This window comes from Plasmodium yoelii (assembly GCF_900002385.2).
Source record: "Plasmodium yoelii strain 17X genome assembly, chromosome: 12".
NCBI classification, from domain to species: domain Eukaryota; phylum Apicomplexa; class Aconoidasida; order Haemosporida; family Plasmodiidae; genus Plasmodium; species Plasmodium yoelii.
In genome coordinates, this window is record NC_036184.2 from 1,563,522 (window position 1) to 1,584,433 (window position 20,912).

General features: G+C 20.8%; 5 protein-coding genes across 5 annotated transcripts; 2 read left to right on the top strand and 3 right to left on the bottom strand.

Moving 5' to 3' along the window:
• Positions 1 to 23: 23 nt before the first annotated feature.
• PY17X_1238800 (CDC73 domain-containing protein, putative) lies at positions 24 to 2,744 on the bottom strand (the record flags this gene model as incomplete). The annotated part of the gene is made up of 1 exon (XM_022956871.2): positions 24 to 2,744. The coding sequence occupies one exon, from the start codon at positions 2,742 to 2,744 to the stop codon at positions 24 to 26; it is 2,721 nt and encodes a 906-aa protein (XP_022812708.2).
• A 1,187-nt stretch (positions 2,745 to 3,931) lies between these two features.
• PY17X_1238900 (conserved protein, unknown function) lies at positions 3,932 to 9,418 on the bottom strand (the record flags this gene model as incomplete). The annotated part of the gene is made up of 1 exon (XM_722616.2): positions 3,932 to 9,418. One exon carries the CDS (start codon positions 9,416 to 9,418, stop codon positions 3,932 to 3,934), a length of 5,487 nt encoding a protein of 1,828 aa, XP_727709.2.
• Positions 9,419 to 10,540: 1,122 nt separating this feature from the next.
• PY17X_1239000 (adenosylhomocysteinase, putative) lies at positions 10,541 to 11,980 on the top strand (the record flags this gene model as incomplete). The annotated part of the gene is made up of 1 exon (XM_725749.1): positions 10,541 to 11,980. One exon carries the CDS (start codon positions 10,541 to 10,543, stop codon positions 11,978 to 11,980), a length of 1,440 nt encoding a protein of 479 aa, XP_730842.1.
• An 870-nt stretch (positions 11,981 to 12,850) lies between these two features.
• Positions 12,851 to 18,338, bottom strand: PY17X_1239100 (conserved Plasmodium protein, unknown function; the record flags this gene model as incomplete). Its single annotated transcript, XM_022956872.1, has 8 exons — positions 12,851 to 12,942; positions 13,046 to 13,123; positions 13,242 to 13,374; positions 13,531 to 14,644; positions 14,775 to 15,320; positions 15,402 to 15,607; positions 15,766 to 17,328; positions 17,463 to 18,338. 8 exons carry the CDS (start codon positions 18,336 to 18,338, stop codon positions 12,851 to 12,853), a joined length of 4,608 nt encoding a protein of 1,535 aa, XP_022812709.1.
• Positions 18,339 to 19,740: 1,402 nt separating this feature from the next.
• On the top strand, positions 19,741 to 20,670 carry PY17X_1239200 (conserved protein, unknown function; the record flags this gene model as incomplete). Its single annotated transcript, XM_022956873.1, has 1 exon — positions 19,741 to 20,670. The coding sequence occupies one exon, from the start codon at positions 19,741 to 19,743 to the stop codon at positions 20,668 to 20,670; it is 930 nt and encodes a 309-aa protein (XP_022812710.1).
• Positions 20,671 to 20,912: the final 242 nt, after the last annotated feature.

Genomic DNA, 20,912 nt, shown 5'->3' on the forward strand with positions numbered 1-20,912 from the left:
TTTTTTTTTATTAAGTTAATATTTTATATATTTTTTTTTTTTTTATAAAAATTTTTATCTCGACGCTGTAAAATAAATTTTTCAATATTAGTCCAAAATTTTTTAGCACCAATATGATCATCTTTTCTATTATTACGATTTAATCGAATAATATCAATTCCACTTATTGTTAATAAATCAGATGGAATAATTTCATCAGTATACATAAATGCAAATATTTTAAATGGTTGAAATAAAGTTGTTGATATTTCAAAAGGATAGATATTTAGAATATTTTTTAAAGATGTTTTTGATTTTATAATAACAGCTATTACACATTTCCAATCTGTTTCAGATAAAATATTAATTTTATCATTTTCTATAAATAAAAATTTGATATTTTTATTAAACATATTATAAATAATTGATATTCCATCATAATTATTTGTTTTAGTTGATTTATTTAAATTATTTTGTTTTTCAATTTTTGATGGTTTATCTAAATTATTATATAAAAAAAAAGAATCAATGTTATTTCTATTTATTATATTATTACTTGAATTATTTTCTATTAAAATGATTGGTCTTCTTTTATATGTTAAATGTATTTCATCAATTATTTTTAATATTTTTTTATGGTTTTTATTATTATCATCATCTATTATTATATTTCGTTTTACACCATTTATATATACATTTTTTATATTACTTTTATATAAAAGCTCTTGTTTAAAAAAATGATATATTCTTCTAAAATCACATGAATTATTTCCAGTTAGATCATATAAATTTTTATATTTTATTTCTTTTATTTGTGCCGATTTAATAAGTTCATTATTTCCTTTATTATATTTATTTTCATTTAATGTTTCAAATATTTTATTATCCATTTTTTTTTTTATTTTTATATAATTATTTTCGAGCAAATAAAACTTTGATTTATCATCATCTATAGTAAATTGAGTTTCATTCAAATTATTAGAAAATTTATTTTTTTCAAAATCTTCATTTAACATTTCATCAGAATAATTAGAATTTGTTTCATTGTCTAAAAAATTATCCTGTTTATAAGAATTTATTTTAACAAGATTATTTTCAAAAAAAAAATTATTTAAAAAATTGTGAAAAAAATTCACATAAATTATATTTTTTTTATAAAAATTTTTATCATATAAAGAATACATATACATATTTATAATGTTATGGAAAAATATTAGTTTATCATGATTATTAAATTTTTCAAGTGTTTCTATAGATGATGCTGTGTATTTAAAATTGTGTGGTAAAGCGATGTTATAAATAGAGCTTAAATTATTTGTAGAGATTCTATTTTTCTGAATCTCATTATCTAAGTTTGGAAAATAATTATTAGGAATGTTCTCAAAATATTTTATTTCATCACAATTTTGTAAATCTAATTCGTTTAAATTTAACTCAAATTGTACAATATCACTTTTTTCATCATTTAAACTGGTTGTGTTATTTTTTTTAGCAAATTTTATATAGTCTTCAAAAAAATTATTAACTAAAATTTGGAGGTTACTAAAAATGTTCTCATCATTTGGCAAACTTGCAAGATATGTATTATTTAAAAGGGAATATAAATTAATATTGCGAAAAAAGATATTTTTAAAAATATCATTTTGGTAGTAGTGCTTTAAAATAGGGTTCTCACCTGGTTCGGTTTGTTCTGCCTGTTCTGCCTGTTCTGCCTGTTCTGCCTGTTCGGCCTGTTCGGCATTCTTTAGGTGATTCCTTTTTAGAAATTCAAAATTAGTGGTAATATTATTTATATAATTTTCTTCCAAATTAATTTCGTTCGAATTAAAATAAAACAGTTCATCATATTTTATTGTGGGTATATCTTCGTCTATAAAATTGTATTTAAATTTTTTATTTAATTTTTTTTTTTTTTTTTTTTTTTTTTGATTATATATGATTTTCGAAATATTATGACAATCATTTTTGATATAAAAAATTTGTGATTCATATATTTTATCACCATTAAATATTTTATTAACATTATTAAAAGAGGTTAAACCAATTTTAGATTCATTATTTTGTTTAGTATTGTGTGTATTTATTTCTTTGGTACTTAAAATGTTTGTAGTTTTATTTTGATCGATTTCTTGATTTATATTATTTTCATCTGTTTTTATTTTATTTTTTTTAAATGGTAAAATATTAATATCATCTTTATTTGTATTTATTATTTGAGATTGTGTTGCTTCTTCTTCTATATTTTTCCTTTTTTTAATGGTTCCCCAATTTTCATATTCACTGTCTATATCACATATTATATCATTAATATTGTCATTAACAAAAAGATTTGATTGTATTTCATTTTCTTGATCTATATGAATATAATAATTTAAGTTAATAGTATTTTTTTTATCATAAATAAAAAAGTTAACTTTTATTTGATCCTCTTCATCATCATAATTTTCATCTTGTATTTTTTTTATAATTTTATTTCTTTCTAATATACTTATATATTTATAACCAATTGAATTTATATAAGAAAATGTGTAACTATTTTTTGGTAAACATAAAAATAAATATATATCTCCAATATTATATTTTTCTTTTTTCCTATTTTCAATTCCACATATAACATCACTATATATATAAAAGTTATTATTTTCAAAAAGTATAATATCTCTATCATCTTTTTTTTTTAATTTTATGTTTTCTTTTTCATTACTTAAAAATTTTTTCATTAATACTTTTAAATCGAGTTGTTTTAATTCGGAATTTGTATCCATTTTGTCTGTCTCTTTAAAAAAAAAAAAAAAAAAAAAAAAAAAAAAAAAAAATTATTATCAGTGTTAAATATATGGAAAAATATTTCCCCCTTGAATTTGTTTTTATAAATAACAAAACTTCGAACTCAAAAATGGTAATTAATATAAAATATATAAATATGTAAAATATGTAAATATGTAAAATATATAAATATATAATTATATTAATTATGCTAATTATGCTAATTATGCTAATTATGTTAAATTGGTGAAAGGAGCAACATATTATATGTTATATAATATTTCCCAATTATATTTTTTTATTTGGTTTCTCCATTCTGCTAAAAATGGAAAAATATAAGCCTACTTGCAAAACCTTCTTTTTTAAGCAAACACAAAATAAGAAGGTGGGAAATCCCAAGTATCAGGCAGAATAAAAGGAAGATAAATGAATGAATAAATGAATGAATAAATATATTATTATATATATTATATATATTGCATATATTATTGTATACGACTAAACAATTGTCATTTTTTTCAAATTAACAAAAAAAATGCAAAATAAAAAAAGCGAAGTATACACTCACTGTATTAATATTCGAGTTGGTGATATCCCGTTCTCTTTTTTTTTTTTTTTTTTTTTTTTTTTTTCAAAAATTTTATATATGTAATCCATAAATATGTTATGGAAAACTTCTTTAAAGTTGAGTAAAAACGGTAAAGCTAAAAATGTAGCAAAACTAAAAATGCAGAAAAATTATGAAAAAATGCAGCAAAATTATGAAAAAATGCAGCAAAATTATGAAAAAATGCAGAAAAATTATGAAAAAATGCAGAAAAATTACGAAAAAATGCAGCAAAATAAATTACGAAAAAATGCAGAGTATATCACAATTCGTAGGGTTTGGAAACAACTTAAAAAAAATTAATTATATAAAAAAAATTTAATCGAAAAGCGAATAATGCTAATGCCACAAAATGATAAAAACAAAATGTATGACCCATAGATGTGTATTTATGCATGCGATGGGAAATACGAAACAAAAAAATAGCAAAGATATAGTAAAAATAGTAAAAATAGTAAAAATAGCAAAAAATAGCAAAAATATAGTAACAAAAATATAGCAAAATATAGCAAAATATAGAAAAATATAGCAAAAAATAGCAAAAAATAGCAAAAAATAGCAAAATAACAAAAAAAGAACTTATTTGTATAACGAGTCAATGTCAAAATCAGGGGGCATATCCAATTGGCTAATAGCTGCTTGTATATCTTCTTTTGATATATTATGTTTTTTTACAATATCTTTTAGATCATCTATAGTAACATTATTAGGATCTATATTTTTATTTTGGGGTGTATCATAAATTGAATTATATTGATCTATAACTTCTCGTATATCCTCTTTTATATTATCTGATTCATAATCATTCAACAAATCAATATTTTGTGGTAACCCAAAATCTTTTTTTTTATTTTTATTTATCCATAAGACATATTCATCAAAATTTTTGATAGCATCTTTATCTTCACTTTTTGAAATTGTCGTTTCAGTTAATCCATTATTTTCATTTTGTTCAGGTAAATATTCTAAGCTTTTTTCTAAAATTTCTAAAGCTCTTTTTGGTGAACAAGCTTTACTATTTATTAACAAGTCATATAAATGTTCACTACTATTTTTTGTTGAATATGATAAAATTTTTTGATTTTCTAATTCAGTTAATGAATTAATCCATTCCTCATTTATAGTATTAAAAGATATTGGTAGTTCTTTTTTTTTTATCACATATTGTATATATTTATACATATAATTTAGATATATTGTTTTGATATCCATTGGTTCGAATCCTGCATCGTACTTTCCGCCACTCTCCCCACCACTCTTTTCGCCATTCTCTCGGCCACTCTCCCCACCATTCTCTTCCCCATTTTGGGCGCCATATTTTAAAAGATTTACCTTTTCATATGTGTATAAATATTCTTCAAGACATTTTTGTATTTCCACATTGTCATTATATTTGTCTTTTCTATATTCCATGATTTCTTTAAATAATTCCTCATGATTATATTTTGCTATTCGATTGATTAAACAATTCATGTCTAATTCATCCTTTTCTCTTTTTAATTCATCCTTTTCTCTTTTTAATTCATCCCTTTCTCTTTTTAATTCATCCCTTTCTCTTTTTAATTCATCCATATTACGATTATCTATCATCTGATTATTTATTTCATTGTTATGTTCAATTTTGGATGTATTTTTTTTTTCTTTAAACTCAAAATTTTGCGATGTTTCATATTTTTCAAAATTATTTGAATATTTAAATATGATAGGTAGATATAAACTGTTGAAATTATTTTTTAAGTATAATTTATTTTCATTTTGTATTTGATTATTATTATAAAAATAAAAAATTTCTGACATTTCTTTTAATAATATATTAGACAAAATATTTATTGAATATACATTATCATTAATAAATATTTTAGAATGCTCAAAAGTGTTTATATAATTTGCATGACTTGATAAGAATTTATAATCTTTGACAAATTCTATTTGCACATTTTTATTAATTTTATTTTGGAATATTTCGTTATTAAAAAATTGAAATAAATTATTTGTAACCGTTTCTCTATTTATTGGGTCGGTGAACCCACCTCGATTATTACTACCACTATTACTACCACTATTACTACCATTATTATGGCCTGTTTTTTTCAAAAAGATGCATTCATTAATATTTTCTTTTGTTTTTGACGAATTTTTATTATTCACTTCTATGTCTGTATTTGTTTTGTTTGGAAATATATCGGATATTAGTTTTATTAATGTATCAAATACATTTTCAGTTTTTACTAAAGATATCAAAATGATTTTTTCTTTTAATTTATCAAAAAAATATTCAATACAACTTAAATTTTCATTATACATGGTAAATAATAAATTATTGTTTGGTAATTTTATTTCTTCTAATCTTTTATAATAAACAATTTCACAAGCATATTTACATTTGTTCATAATAAAATCTATATCATTAACATTTATTTTTAATAATTTATTAACACCTTTTGAAAGTACATTATAAATATTTATATAATTATTTGTATAAATTGCAGAAGCTATATGTTTAATTGGAATTTTATTTTGATTCCATATTTTTTGAGGATCATCACGTTTAATTGAATTTGTTAATATTTCCATGATTCTATTATTATCTATATTTCCATTTTTTAATTTCAAATAAAAACTATTTAAATTATTATCATATTCTTCTATATTTCCTAATTTTTTTATTTCATCTTGATTTAAATAATATTCTAGATTCATTAATTCGTCTATAAAAAATGGCCAATTATTATATTCAATAATAAATCGAATAAATTGTTTAATTTTGTTTATTTTAGAAAAATTAAAAATATCTACTTGCTCATCATCAAACTCATCAGGAATATTTTCCTCGTTTTTTAAATCCTGATCTTTTTCAATATCAATATTTTGTACTTGTTTTATATTATCAAGATTTACGTTACTAGGATCGATCGATTCTTCAGTATAGTTTGTTGCATCTGCCGGGATGTCAGTTTGGCTGGCACCGCCACAATTGGCAGCATCGCCATAGTTGGAACCACTCTTTAAGCTAACCTCATTTTTTTTTTTGGCGTCCTTTATCGTTTGACTATCCGTATTACTGCCAAATTTATGGATATATGTAGTATATTTTTCATATATATTTAAACATTCATCTAAAATGATTCTAGATAATAATAATGAATTATTAACATTGTTATTGATATATATTACTATATCGTTATTTATATAATCATAACTAAAATCAGAAAAACTTAATCCGTATATATTATCAGTATATTTTATAATTATGTTATTTGGCAAATCATATCTAAATAAATTTTTTGTATAATAATTTAAAAAATAATATGCTACATCTTCTTTACCATCCCCTGTAATGTTTGATTTATCATCAGATTCATTTAATAAAATTAAATTTTGATTAATAGGATATTCAATTTTTATATTTTGAATAACACTATTAATTGTGTTTATATTTATATTTTCATCATATATACTTTTATTTTTATAAATATCTATCAAAACATCAGTTTGTAGAACTTTTTTAAAAACATATTTTTCTTTAGATCTCATTTTTCTTATGTTTCTAAATAATTCTCCTAAAACAATCATCATTTGTAATGCCATTATATTATTAGTAATTTCTACTTTTTCATTTTTTTCATATTTTTTTAACATCTCTTCAACATCTTCATTTTCATTACCACTATCATGTAAAAATTTAAGACAAGAATTTGTTAATGCATTATGTACATATGTTAAATCAAATTCGGTGAGTTCTTTTAATTTATCTATTCCTTGTGTTAAATATTTAACCGAATTATTTATATCACATAAAAAAAGAGATGCAGCAAATTCATTTAGAGGAATACGAAATTTTTCAAGTTTATTATTTTTATGATCATTATTTTTTAATTCTGGATAAGCATGTTCACCCCATAATAAATTTACATCTTTTTTTATATATAAATTTTGTACCATTTTGATAGCTTTATTTATATCATTAGTTATTTTTGATTTTAAAATTAATATGACTAAATCATCATTTTCGAAATCTTCATTATTTATTATTTTATCTTTTTGTATTTGTGTAGGATTCTGAATATTATCATAATAATTAATATATTTATTATATTCCATATTATATAAAACAGTATCTTTATTTTGTGTCATATTTTTTATGTAAGAAAAAAAAGTGGCAGATTGATCTGGACTTAAATTTATATCACCTAAATTAGGAACATAAAAATAAAAATCAATATTTTCTAACAATCCAGATACACCATGAACATATTTAATAATTTTTTGTTTTATTATATCAAATTTATTTATTTTTTTATAATTTTTAACTTGATTAAATGGTAAAATATCTATATATATTAATTTATAATATTCGTACATAATTTTTAATATTGTATAATTTAGTAAAATAGGAGATGTTCTTAATTCTGAACATAATAAAATATTTGGTAAATTTATAAAATTTTTATTAGTTATATTATATGTTTTCATATTTGGAATATTTAATAGATCATTTATTTTACTATCTATCCAATAAAATTGAATAAAATCAAAATTAGGCAATTCATTATTAAATATATTACAATTAAAAAAGGTCCACATATTTTTAATATGTCTTTCTGTTTCTTCATCAGTTTTTAATATATATGGAGTAGAATAATTTATTATATTTTTTTTTTTTTGATTTTTTAAATATTCTATTAATTCATTTTCATTTATTTTAAACATATCATTTATTTTTTTAAAAAATTCAATTAGTATATTTAAAATTTCTTCATATTCTGATAGCATGTCTAAATATACTTCACTATCCATAAGTTTTTTACTATTACTATTGATATTACTATTATTATTATTAATATTATTTTTTTCTGGATATATATTTATATCATTTTCAATTTCTAATTCGTTAAGTTGCTTTATTTGGAATGTTTTATATATTATGTCTAATATATAGCTTTTTGTATATTTTATTATGAACATGATATATATTTTATCATTTAATTTTATTTCTAAATTATTTTCATAAAAAGAGTTTAAATATTTATTCAGACTCATTTTTATTGAATCTATTCCCTTTTCAATAAAATCATTAAAACTGTCCTTTCCAATATAAATAGAACTATATAATGATTTTTTGGGAAAAAAATTATTTTTTTTTTTTGTGCATTCGATATCTGAAAGTTGTTTTATTTCATCTTGACTTAAAGCGACTTCTCTCGATTCGTTTTTATAAATAGATGCAACATCGTTATTACTTTTGCTTTCGTTGTCATTATCATACATATCATAATTTAATTTTTGTTCTTCATTTTTTTTTGTGTTAAAAGGGATAAGTTTTATAGATGTGTTATTTAAAGATAATTCCTTTTTATAAAATGTTGTATTAACTTGATTAATTTTTTTATAATTTTTTGTATTTACACATTTATTTTCAATATCATAATAAAAATTATTTTTTCCTGAATAAATTATACTATCGCTCCATTGCTGAAATCGCATATGCTCATTTATTTCTTCTTCATTTAATATTTCCCCATTTAAAAATTCTTTTTTTTGCATGGCTTGTTTTTTTATTCCAACATTGTGATATGTTTCGGTGTCGCGATTTGTTTCGGTGCTGTGATTTCTAACCACCTCACCATTTTCATCATTTTCACCATTTTCATTTTCACCATTTTCATTTTCACCATTTTCATTTTCACCATTTTCATTTTCACCATTTTCATTTTCACCATTTTCATTTTCGCCATTTTCATCATTTTCGCCATTTTCATCATTTTCGCCATTTTCGCCATTTTCATCATTTTCGCCATTTTCGCCATTTTCATCATTTCCAGAGACAGAAAGATTCCATTCAATAGGACCTATTGTCGTTATTCTATCTCGTTTATTTTTATTTTTTATTTTAACATTTTGGAAATTATTATTTAATAGATATCTTGAATAACCTTCAATCTTAATTGGTTGTATAAAATTAAAGTAGTCATAAAAATTTTTTAATTTTATTCCATCATATTTTTCAAAAAATTGGAATATAATAATAATAACAACAGCCATATATTTTCGAATTTTATTCGTCATCTTTTTATATTTTTAATATTTTGAATACCTTTAATATTTTGAATACTTTTTTTTATCAGCCATGCAATATATACAATTTGTGTAAAAACCTTAATGTGAAATTTAAGTATATATAAAAAAACGTCCTTAAAATAATACAAATCTATTATATACATGTATGTATATTTTGGAAATTGTATATATATATATTTATTCATATTTGCTACAAATAAAAAAAAATAATTTTTATATATTTATCTTGATAAATTATCATTTTCCTTGTAAGCACATATTGCAAAGTTTGAGAAATTTAGAAATATATACATATGTTCAAACCAAATTTGTATATATCACATGTGTATATATAAGATTTATGTTTATAACCATTTGGTTGTTTAAATATTTTTAATTTTTTTCCTTAACACCTTCAAGTTTATTATTGAGCATTGAAAGGAATCAGCCAAAAAAAAAAAAAAAAAAAAAAAAAAAAAAAAAAATAAAAATATAAAAAAATATAAAAAAATATAAAAAAATAAAATATAAGAGTGCCTTTTCATTGTTGCAATACATATTATGCATATATACATGTATGCGTATTTTTCTCACCACGGTATGATAAATTTTTGTGTAAAAAATGACAGGCATAATTTTTTTAGCATGAGTAGTAGCTACTTAGCAGTGTAGATAATATTTGTGACGTTATTATTTTGGAAAAAAAAATATAAATTGCACAATTAAAAAAATGAATAAAAATATAATTAGTTATTCGGATAATAGTGCGTTAGGATTATATTAGATACTGTTGATTTTTTTTTAATATGTCGTTCCTTTGTAAAATAAAATATATTATCATGATGTTACTGCATTAATGCATGTATGTATGTATATTATTTAATTCAAATTTATAATTATGTATTAACATTTATTTTATAAATTATATTTTTTTATAACATTTTTACTATACAATTTAATAATAGTATATATTAAAATTGGTAACATTTCCACAACTGTGTTATTATAATTCACATAATAATAATTTTACAAATTAATTTTTTTATCATTTTTATCGTACTTTATTTTTTTTCATTTTTTTCATTTTTTTTCATTTTTTTTCATTTTTTTCATTTTTTTTATTCACACAAAATGTATGACTCCAGTAGCAAAATTAAGGATTTGAGCTTGGCCCCATTTGGGAAGCTTCAAATGGAAATTTCCGAAACAGAAATGCCAGGAATTATGACAATAAGAGAAGAATATGAAAAATTGAAACCATTTAAAGGAGCAAAAATAACAGGATGTTTACATATGACTATAGAAACTGCATTATTGATAGAAACATTACAAAAATTAGGAGCTAGAATAAGATGGTGTTCATGTAATATATTTTCAACATTAGATTATGCTGCTGCAGCTGTTAGTACATTAGAAAATGTATCTGTTTTTGCATGGAGAGGAGAAACTTTGGAAGAATATTGGTGGTGTGTTGAAAAAGCTTTAACTTGGGGAGAAAATGGAGAAGGACCTGATTTAATTGTAGATGATGGAGCAGATGCTTCTTATTTAGTACATAAAGGGGCAGAATATGAAAAATTATATGAAGAAAAAAAAATATTACCAGATCCAGAGTCAGGTAAAAATGAAGAAGAAAGATGTTTTTTAAGTTTAATTAAAAGTTCGATACTTAAAAATCCTAAAAAATGGACAAATATGGCAAAAAAAATAATTGGTATGTCAGAAGAAACAACAACAGGTGTATTAAGAGTAAAAAAAATCGAGAAAAATAATGGATTATTATTTACAGCTATAAATGTAAATGATTCTGTTACTAAACAAAAATATGATAATATATATGGATGTCGACATTCTCTTCCAGATGGTTTAATGAGAGCAACAGATTTTTTAATTTCGGGTAAAATAGTTGTTATTTGTGGATATGGAGATGTAGGAAAAGGATGTGCATCTGCTATGAAAGGATTAGGAGCACGGGTTTATGTAACTGAAATTGATCCGATATGTGCTATACAAGCAGTTATGGAAGGATTTAATGTAGTAACATTAGAAGAAATTGTTGAAAAAGGTGATTTTTTTATTACTTGTACAGGTAATGTTGATATTATTAAATTAGAACATTTATTAAAAATGAAAAACAATGCAGTAGTAGGCAATATTGGTCATTTTGATGATGAAATACAAGTATCAGATTTATTTAATCATGAAGGTATAGAAATAGAAAATGTAAAACCACAAGTTGATAGAGTAACATTACCAAATGGTAATAAAATTATAGTTTTAGCTCAGGGTCGTCTTTTAAATCTTTCGTGTGCAACTGGGCATCCAGCATTTGTTATGTCATTCTCATTTTGTAATCAAATTTTTGCACAATTAGAATTATGGGAAAATAGAAATACCGGAAAATATGAAAAAAATAAAAGTTATATATTACCAAAAGAACTTGATGAAAAAGTTGCTTTTTACCATCTCAAAAAATTAAATGCAACATTAACTGAATTAGATGATAATCAATGTGAATTTTTAGGGGTTAGTAAAACGGGTCCATTCAAAAGTGAAGCATATAGATATTAATAATATATCGTTGTATTTTTTGCATATTTTTAATATGCATATGAAAACTTTCTATATTCAATATCCTAATATATGATGAAGTTACGAACATTCATGTATATTATACACATATTTAGGAAAAATAAGTTTTCATTATTTGTATGCACACGAAGTAGCGTTTTTTTTGTAAAAAATTGCTATTACATATATATAATGTTTATGTGTTTTTTTGATCATTCTACATTTCAAGAATGATCTTGTATTATGATAATTTCGTAACATATCATATGAATTTTTATCCTTATAAATAATTGGAATGTTTCCAATTTCTATTTTTTATTAAATATTTTTAACAACATTCCTTTAAAAACTTATATTGAATATAAGAAAGTAATAGCTTGGTAATTTTAATTATTTATAGTTAAATGTTTTTGCTCACTTAATGAAGAACTTTATTTCCATTTAAATGAAGAAACAAATGGGAATACATCCATATATATGAAGAAACAAATGGGAATACGTCCATATATATGTATTTTTTTTTTTTTCAACACATGGAAATAGCTGTACAAAAAGTTGGGTAATTTTTTATAGCTAGCCATAATTAAAAAAAAAAAAAAAAAAAAAAAAAAAATGAAAAAAAAAAATAAGAAAAAAAAAAAGCAGGTAGCTGTTGTTGCATAGATAAATATAAAAGTTATGGCACAATAAATAAAATGAAAAAATATACTTGAATAATTTTTAATTAGATAAATTCATTCAAATTATTCGTGACATTTTAAGTTGTATTATTTTGAAACATGTGTATATTATGTAGTAGTGTGCCAGATGATGGTGTGCAATTTTTGTATAAAGAGAAAAATAACAGTATACCAAAATGAAGATTGGAATTTAGCTAAATGTATTGATAATATAATTACATACATCTAATCTTTTGACATGTTTTGTTCTAGTATATGTATCTCTCAAATTTGTTAAAATATCTAAAAAATAAACATTTTTTATGTATAATATTAAAATATATTTATTTGAATTTTAAAAATTATTATTTACATGTACTGGTAAAATATAAAATGACAATATTACCTAAATATGGGCTACTTAAATTATTTAACAAAAAATTGATACAATTTCTAAGAGACTTTTGTTCAGTATCTTGATTTTCTGCATTTAAAGGATAATATAATTTTATAAATAAGTTTAAATATATTTGGAATTACATTATAGAAACAATAAAAATTAGACATATTTTTTTTTTTTTTTGTCATTTCATTATATTTACCATAGCTCGAAATTATATTATTTAATATATTTGAAAATGTGGTTTTGTCTAAATTATTCAATTTTTCAAAATATGTAAAACGTTTCTTTTTTTTTAAAGAATCTTTTAAAGTGTTTTCATTTTCTAAATATATCTAAAAAAAGAAAAGAATAACCAAACAGATAATTAAAGGAATGCATTAATATACAGTATTTATTTGCATATCTATATATTCGTGTAAAAAAAATAATTTTTTTAGTGAGTTTTTTTTTGATATTTTTTGCTATTTTTTGATATTTTTCTTTCGTACTAGAATTAAAACGTTAAAAATTCCCGTTACATATGTTGTATTCATGTTTGAAGAATTTAGGAAAAAATCGTCCACTAACCCCAAATTAAGATTTGATAAAACAGTTGTGTTTATATTTTTTGTTAAATTGGGTATAAAAAAATTATCAGAAAAAAATAATATGTAAGAATATAATAAAATAATAATAGATTTATTTTCTAAAATTCGAAAAGGAATATTATAAATATCATGTCTTAATAATATCAAAGCTATATCATGATTATTTAAATAGGTACAAAAATTATTAGTATCATATTGTATTAAAGCTATATCATTTATATTATCTGAAATATAATATGACTCTATAGTATTTATCAAGTTTGTTTTATGTGTCGATTCTATAATTGTATCTTTTGCATTTTCATCTTCATTTTTATTTTCATTCTCATTTTCATTTTCATCTTCATTTTCATTCTCATTTTTATTTTCATTTTTATTTTCATTTTCATTTTCAGCATAAATATGTTCTTTGCTAACTCCATAAAAATAATTAATAATAACTGGATTCAAAATAAAGGTATTAATATTTTGTAAAAAATCATAAGTATGTCTAAAATAAATATGTATATTTAGAATGAGATTATTGTATTCATTTTCTTTTAAAACATTGTTTCTTAATAAAAATAATTCCATAAAATTTTTATTTTTTAATATTTCATTAATATTATGTTTATATGTATTTAAAAATGTGTTGTTATTTTTTTCGCCAATTTTTAAGACATTCAAAAGTCTTTTATGTGTATTTTGAAAAATATTATTAAAAAAATTATTTAATTTTATTTCGTTATTTTTTTCTGTACAATAATTTGATATTATACTTATACAACATAATGACTTGTAATATATTAAATATATACAACAACTTATAAAATAGTATAAAATATTTACTTCGTAATTTACCCTATTTTTTATTTCTATTTTTTTTTTTATATTAATATTGTCTAAATATCTACAATCACCATCATTGTTAATATATTTCCCATATTCTAAATAAATATTATTTATTATATACTTGCAAAAATAGAGGCTCTTTACTTGTTTGCATTCGAGTATGTCTAGAAGCTTATGTACCAAGCTTTGCCGCGCAAAAAGGGAAGAGAATAAAAAGGAAGAGAATGAAAAGGGAAGAGAATGAACAGATGTAATAACATTTTTTTGACAATAATAAACATTTGGATAGTGTGAGCAAAAAAAATAAATCTTACCATGTTTGCTTTACAAAGTATAAAAAGGAATAAGGGTTTTTAATTTCTGATAGTAGATAGTATATAATTTTACATGTATCAATAATATTATCAAAGGATTCATAAATATTTATATTCTTAAATATGAATAATAAAAAAATTGTAGATAAATATTCCAAAAATACATGTCTTACTTTTTTTTTATTTTTTTTCATTGTTTCTTGGTGAATATCATTTAATTCTAATTTTTCATTATATAATAAAATTTTGATAATATTTTGTTCATTTTGATTTATATTTAAAATTTTTATAATAATATTACATAAAAATAAAGAAAAATTAGAATCATAAAAAAAATTCTGTTTTTTAATTATATATTTTATTAAATAGTATACATAATATGGGTTGTATAATATATCATCTGAAAGCATATCTAAAATAATTTTTTGGTGATTTATATTTTTGTCAAATAATTTAAATACTTGATATATTGTCTCGGAACTTAATTGTATATTCATTGATTCTTTATCAAAATTTATATCTTCAAATTTTTTAAAACTTCTTAATCTGAATAAATAGAAAGGTGAACAAATATATGTACATATATAGTATCTTATGTATTGGAAGTAATTTCACATTTCTTTTTACCTAGTTAAATAAAAATGTAGATCAAAAATGTCTATAGATATATAAAAGTTTTTATATATGCATATATGATCCTTTTCTTTAGGTAAATTTATTCTGGTATTTTTTGTTTTCTTAAAAATAATGTATAGTAGTATTATTAACTCTGTCATTGTTTTTTCCTCGATTTTTGTATATACTTCTTCATTCTTAAATAGTAAATAAATTATCTAAAGAAAGAAAAGTGAATGTAATGATAAAACCAACTCATATATGTATATATAAATGATGTGCGCTTTTTCTTTTTTCCTTTTTTTTCTGTTTTTTTCTTCTTTTTTCTTCTTTTTTTTCTTCTTTTTTGTTATTTTTCCTTTTTTAGGAACCTCACCTGCAATATCAAGATGTACTTTTCAGGATATTCATCCCGAGTAATTATCAAAAAAAACAAATTTGTAACTTTTGTTATTATCATAATAAAACTAGGATGTATATCACTTTGTGACAATCCGCGTTTTTTTATATTATTATATGTTTCAATTGCTCCCAAAAAAGTGAAATATAGTATATATAGACAAATTAGTGTTATATGCTTATAATTATTTTCTGTTGTATTATTTAAATAATTTTCAATAAATAAATAATAATTAGACGGATTAACATAAGAGCCTATTAAATATAACGAATTTATATAAATATTCAATTGTTGTTGATCAATTTTTTTATCAAACGAATTAAATAAATAAGAAAAAAACTGGGGTATATGTTCAGTAACATTATCTTCAATAAAATAAAAAATTAATAAAATAATTTTACTACTTTCTAAAAATTGTGATTTATTTGTTTCATCATCTTCTTTTTTATATAAATGTTTAAAATATGTGTTTAAAAGAGTGAATGATAACTCTTTAGCCTCTTTGTTCATTTTGTTGGATGTTATATCAATATCTTTTATTTTATTTTCTTTCAATATATTAGAAATATAGGGATGACTATTTATAAATTTATTAATAGTTTTTTCGTAGTGTTGATATTCATCATAATCATTTATTTTGTTTGTAACACACTTTTCGATTTCAAAATTATCATATTTTATTTTTTTATTATTGTCTCTTTCTTCACACACAGGATAAGTTTCATTTCCATCAAAATAAAAATTGTTTGTTGTTTCTTTTATGTTATTATTGCTATCATAAATGTGTAAATTTATTTTGTAATAATCTTTTTTTATTATAAATGGGTTATTATAAGTTTGTGGAAAATAATATTCAGTTAATGGTAATGGTAATGTAAATGGAGTTTTATATGACCATTCAGGAAAAAAGTCATAAATTTCTTCCTCGTTCATATTTTTTTGAAAATTATTATTATAGCTAGCACTGTCTGTAGAAATGTTACCGAATTGCTTGCGCTTTAATAGAACTTGTATGTAGATAAAAGATAAAAATCTAAATATTTTGTAATTGTCAAAACAAGCAGAAAATAAGTAGGGTAATAAAAATGTTGAAAAATCATTATAATCAATAAATTCATATAATATGATAAAAATAAAAGAATAAAAATGATATTTAACTTTTATACTTTTATCATTATATAAAAGACATAAATAATTTATATTTACATAATTATTATCATAAAAACATTTGATTGGAACTATATTAGGATCTTTATATCCAATTAACATTTCAATTATTTTATAATTTTGTGTATTATTATTATTATTTTTAATTATTTTTACAAGTGTGTGCATACATTTTATTTTTATTTTACTATTTTTGTTACATAAACATTTTAATAAACTTGTACTGATTATATAATGATAATTTATGTAACATTCTTCTATTTTGTTAATTATTTCTTCTATAAAATTCATTATTAGAAAATTTATTTCATAACAGTTATCGAATAGACCAACCAAACAAACTTGAATTATTTTATCAAAATGAATGCTCATCTAATAAGAAAACAAAAAAATAATAAAGCTAATAAATATTCAATAATTTATTAATGAATTATCAAAATAAATATTATTATATATATTGTATATTTATATGTATATTCAAAATTTTTTCAAAAATTTGGCTATACCTGATAATTTGAAATAAGACGCATAAGATAAAAAAAAAACAAGAACAAAAAATATCTACAATATTCACTTATAAATTGATTTTTAATAACCATAGGCTTATGATCAAATAGTCGTGTATTATCATCTTTTTGATAAAGAGGTAAAGGGCATTGGTCAATATTTAATATATTAATTAAAGCATCAAGTATATGTGTGTAAGATTTATTAATATTATTTTGATTTAACAAGGTAATAAAAATATATATAATAATTAAAATATTTTGTTCATCCTTTTTATTAAAACATAAAAGAAGTGTGTGAAATATTTCATTGAATGTATAATCATTATATTCATTATTAAGGAGAAAAAAAATGTTTTTTAAAACCTCAAAATTGTTACATTGTAATTCATATATATATTTGTTTAGTAGTTTCTTTTTATCAACAGCAAATAAAATTTCATTATATATTTTGTCTTTTACATTATATAGATATTCATTTATATTGATTTTTAATTTAGTTAATATATTTTCCTTTAACAAGTCGTTTCGTAAGCACAATTCCTTTTCTATTAAGAATATACCACCATCCTGGCTTTCATCTTGTTCATTATTTTTATCACTTTTATTATTCTCGCTTTTTTTATCACTTTTATTATTCTCGCTTTTTTTATCACTTTTATTATTTTTTTCACTTTTATTATTTTCGCCTTTTTTAGGGTCAACACTTTCAATCGAAGTATGACATGAAATATTAGACCCATTATGTTTCTCTTTGTATTCTGAACAATTAACATTTTTGTAATAATCTAGAGCTGATGATACAATATTGTCATATTGCTTTTTTTCTTTTTTCTTTTTTATTTCCTTTGATATGTTAAGAGTATATTCAATCATCTTTTCAATCATTAATTAGAAAACCAAACGGATGGAATATATGTGTACTATCTTGTTAAAAAATAAAAAATCGAAAAAAAGAGGAAACTATATGTTGAGAGCCACGGTCAGAAATGTGGAAAATGCAGAGAAATGCAAAGATAAATGTAGAAAATTTGGAAAAATTTGGAGATATGGTTAATAATAAGGAACAGAAAGTGAATAATATTTGTATATATTTCAGTTTATTAATACTTGATGTTTTTTTTTTTTTTTTATTTTTTTTTTTTTTTTAAAATATTTGATAGAATTGTAGATTATAGGAAAATATAGACATATATAAGTGCAAAGTTAAATATGATTTTTCCATTTTGCCTTTATTTGATATTTATTTCTCATAAAAGTACACATTTATAGGAATTAAATAAGTACACAAATTTTGATTGCATTATTTTGTATATATCAGCTTATATACAAATATAAAGTAGTATACCTATTCACATTGAAAGTGGTATATATTATATAATTTTTTTAAATATTTCAAAGAGATAACACATATATTTGACAAAATTAAATGCATTTATTAAATTGGAACAGTTTAATGTTGTTAATATATTTTTTTGCTTTTTTTGGCTTTTTTTTGGCTTTTTTTTGCCTATTTTTGATTTTGTGTATTTCCATTTTCCGGGGATAACCCATTTAATATACAAAAAGGAACCCACAATGTCTATACATATAATTTACATGATTATTTGTGTAAATATTTACACTTATATTTGTCAAAAAATAAAAAATATGGTAATAATAGTTTATTTTATAGGGTATAAATAAAATAACTATTAAAAAAGCAATATATTTTTAACTATCTGTTTATTCAATTAATTATTGTTTCAGGACTTAAAAATATAAATTAATAAATGAGCGTGATTTATAATTAACATTTATATTTTATTTCGATTATTTTTAATTTATAAAAGTGCATAAAATTGTAGTATAGTATGAGAAATATATTTATCATTTTTTTAATAACTAAAACTAGCATAAAATGTATTAATAGCTAGCCAAATATCATGAAATATTTATTTCATCACTCTCATTATTTCATCAGTCATTATTTCATCAGTCATTATTTCATCAGTCATTATTTCATCAGTCATTATTTCATCAGTCATTATTTCATCACAGTCATTATTTCATCACTATCATTGTTGACATTGCCAAATAAATGTTTTTTAAATTATTGAAATGAAAAGGTGTGAATAAATTATTTCATTTTTAAACACACCTTTCTTACATTTTTTTTTTTTGGAAAAATAAAAATGCATAATATGTATCTATTTTTGGCTTCGCTTTAAGGATAAATAATATGTAGGGGTGTTGTATATTTTATTTTAGATTTTTTTTTTTTTATATATTAAAAAAAATGGGGATAAATAATTACTTTATGAAATATATAAAAATAACATATATATGTAGAAGGCGAAATGAAATGAATAAAACTATAAAAAATTTAAAAAATAATATATATACATATAATAATTATTGTTGTGATAATATTATATATCATACTAATGAACAAGATGAAATAAATAATTCAAGAAATTGTTATAATGTAAATATTGATAAAAATGTTGAAGAAATTATAAATTTAATTAGTCCTGTAAATTTGTATTGTGATCAAAATAAAAATAAAAATAAAAAATACATGTTGAAATATAAAATAAATGAACTAATTGGTGTAAGAGGAAAACGAGAACAATATAGATACACATATCTAAAATCGCCATTTAAATATAAATATGCATTAAGACATTATGTTTTTGAGAAATATAAATATAATTTTTATTTTTTTAATATTACCCATTTTAATATAAATATTATTTTTAATATTATTTTATCATCTATGACAAATGAAACATCAGTTAAATGTAACATAAATTGGTTTTATCCTGGTGAATATTTATTTCATTCTGAATTTTTGCGTAACTGTTTTAAAAATGTAATCGAGGAAATGGATAAAAAGGTAGGAAATTCTGATATTATCGAAAATACATTAGGTCGGAAAATAGAAAAGCAGCTAAAAGAAATATATAAAAATGGCGAATCGAACGGTGCTGGCAATGGCGAAGCGAATGATGATGACAATAACAGTGTGCCATGCTATTCACGAATAAATTTAAGCTTAAATAAATATAACATCCAAGATTTGTTACCAATATTTTTTCAAAATAAGTCGTTTAGTGAAAATTATAAAAAGTTAATTTTGTTAGAAGAGAGAAGCTTAAAACAAACAAAAAATAAAATTAGAAAAAAAAATGTCCATTGGTTTTTGAATAAAAATTCAAATGCTTAATGATTTATAAAATTAATGTTAAAAGCAACCTTTATGGTAATATTTCTACGTTTTACTGATAAAGCTGTGCATATATTTTTTTGCAACATAATCAATAAAATAAATAAAAAATATATATGCGCCCATCAGAATAAGGAATGTATATGTAATGTACAAAAACAACGGTATGTTTAAAACTTAAAAAATGGCATATAAAAATGGCATATAAAATTGGCATATAAAATTGGCATATAAAAAGTATA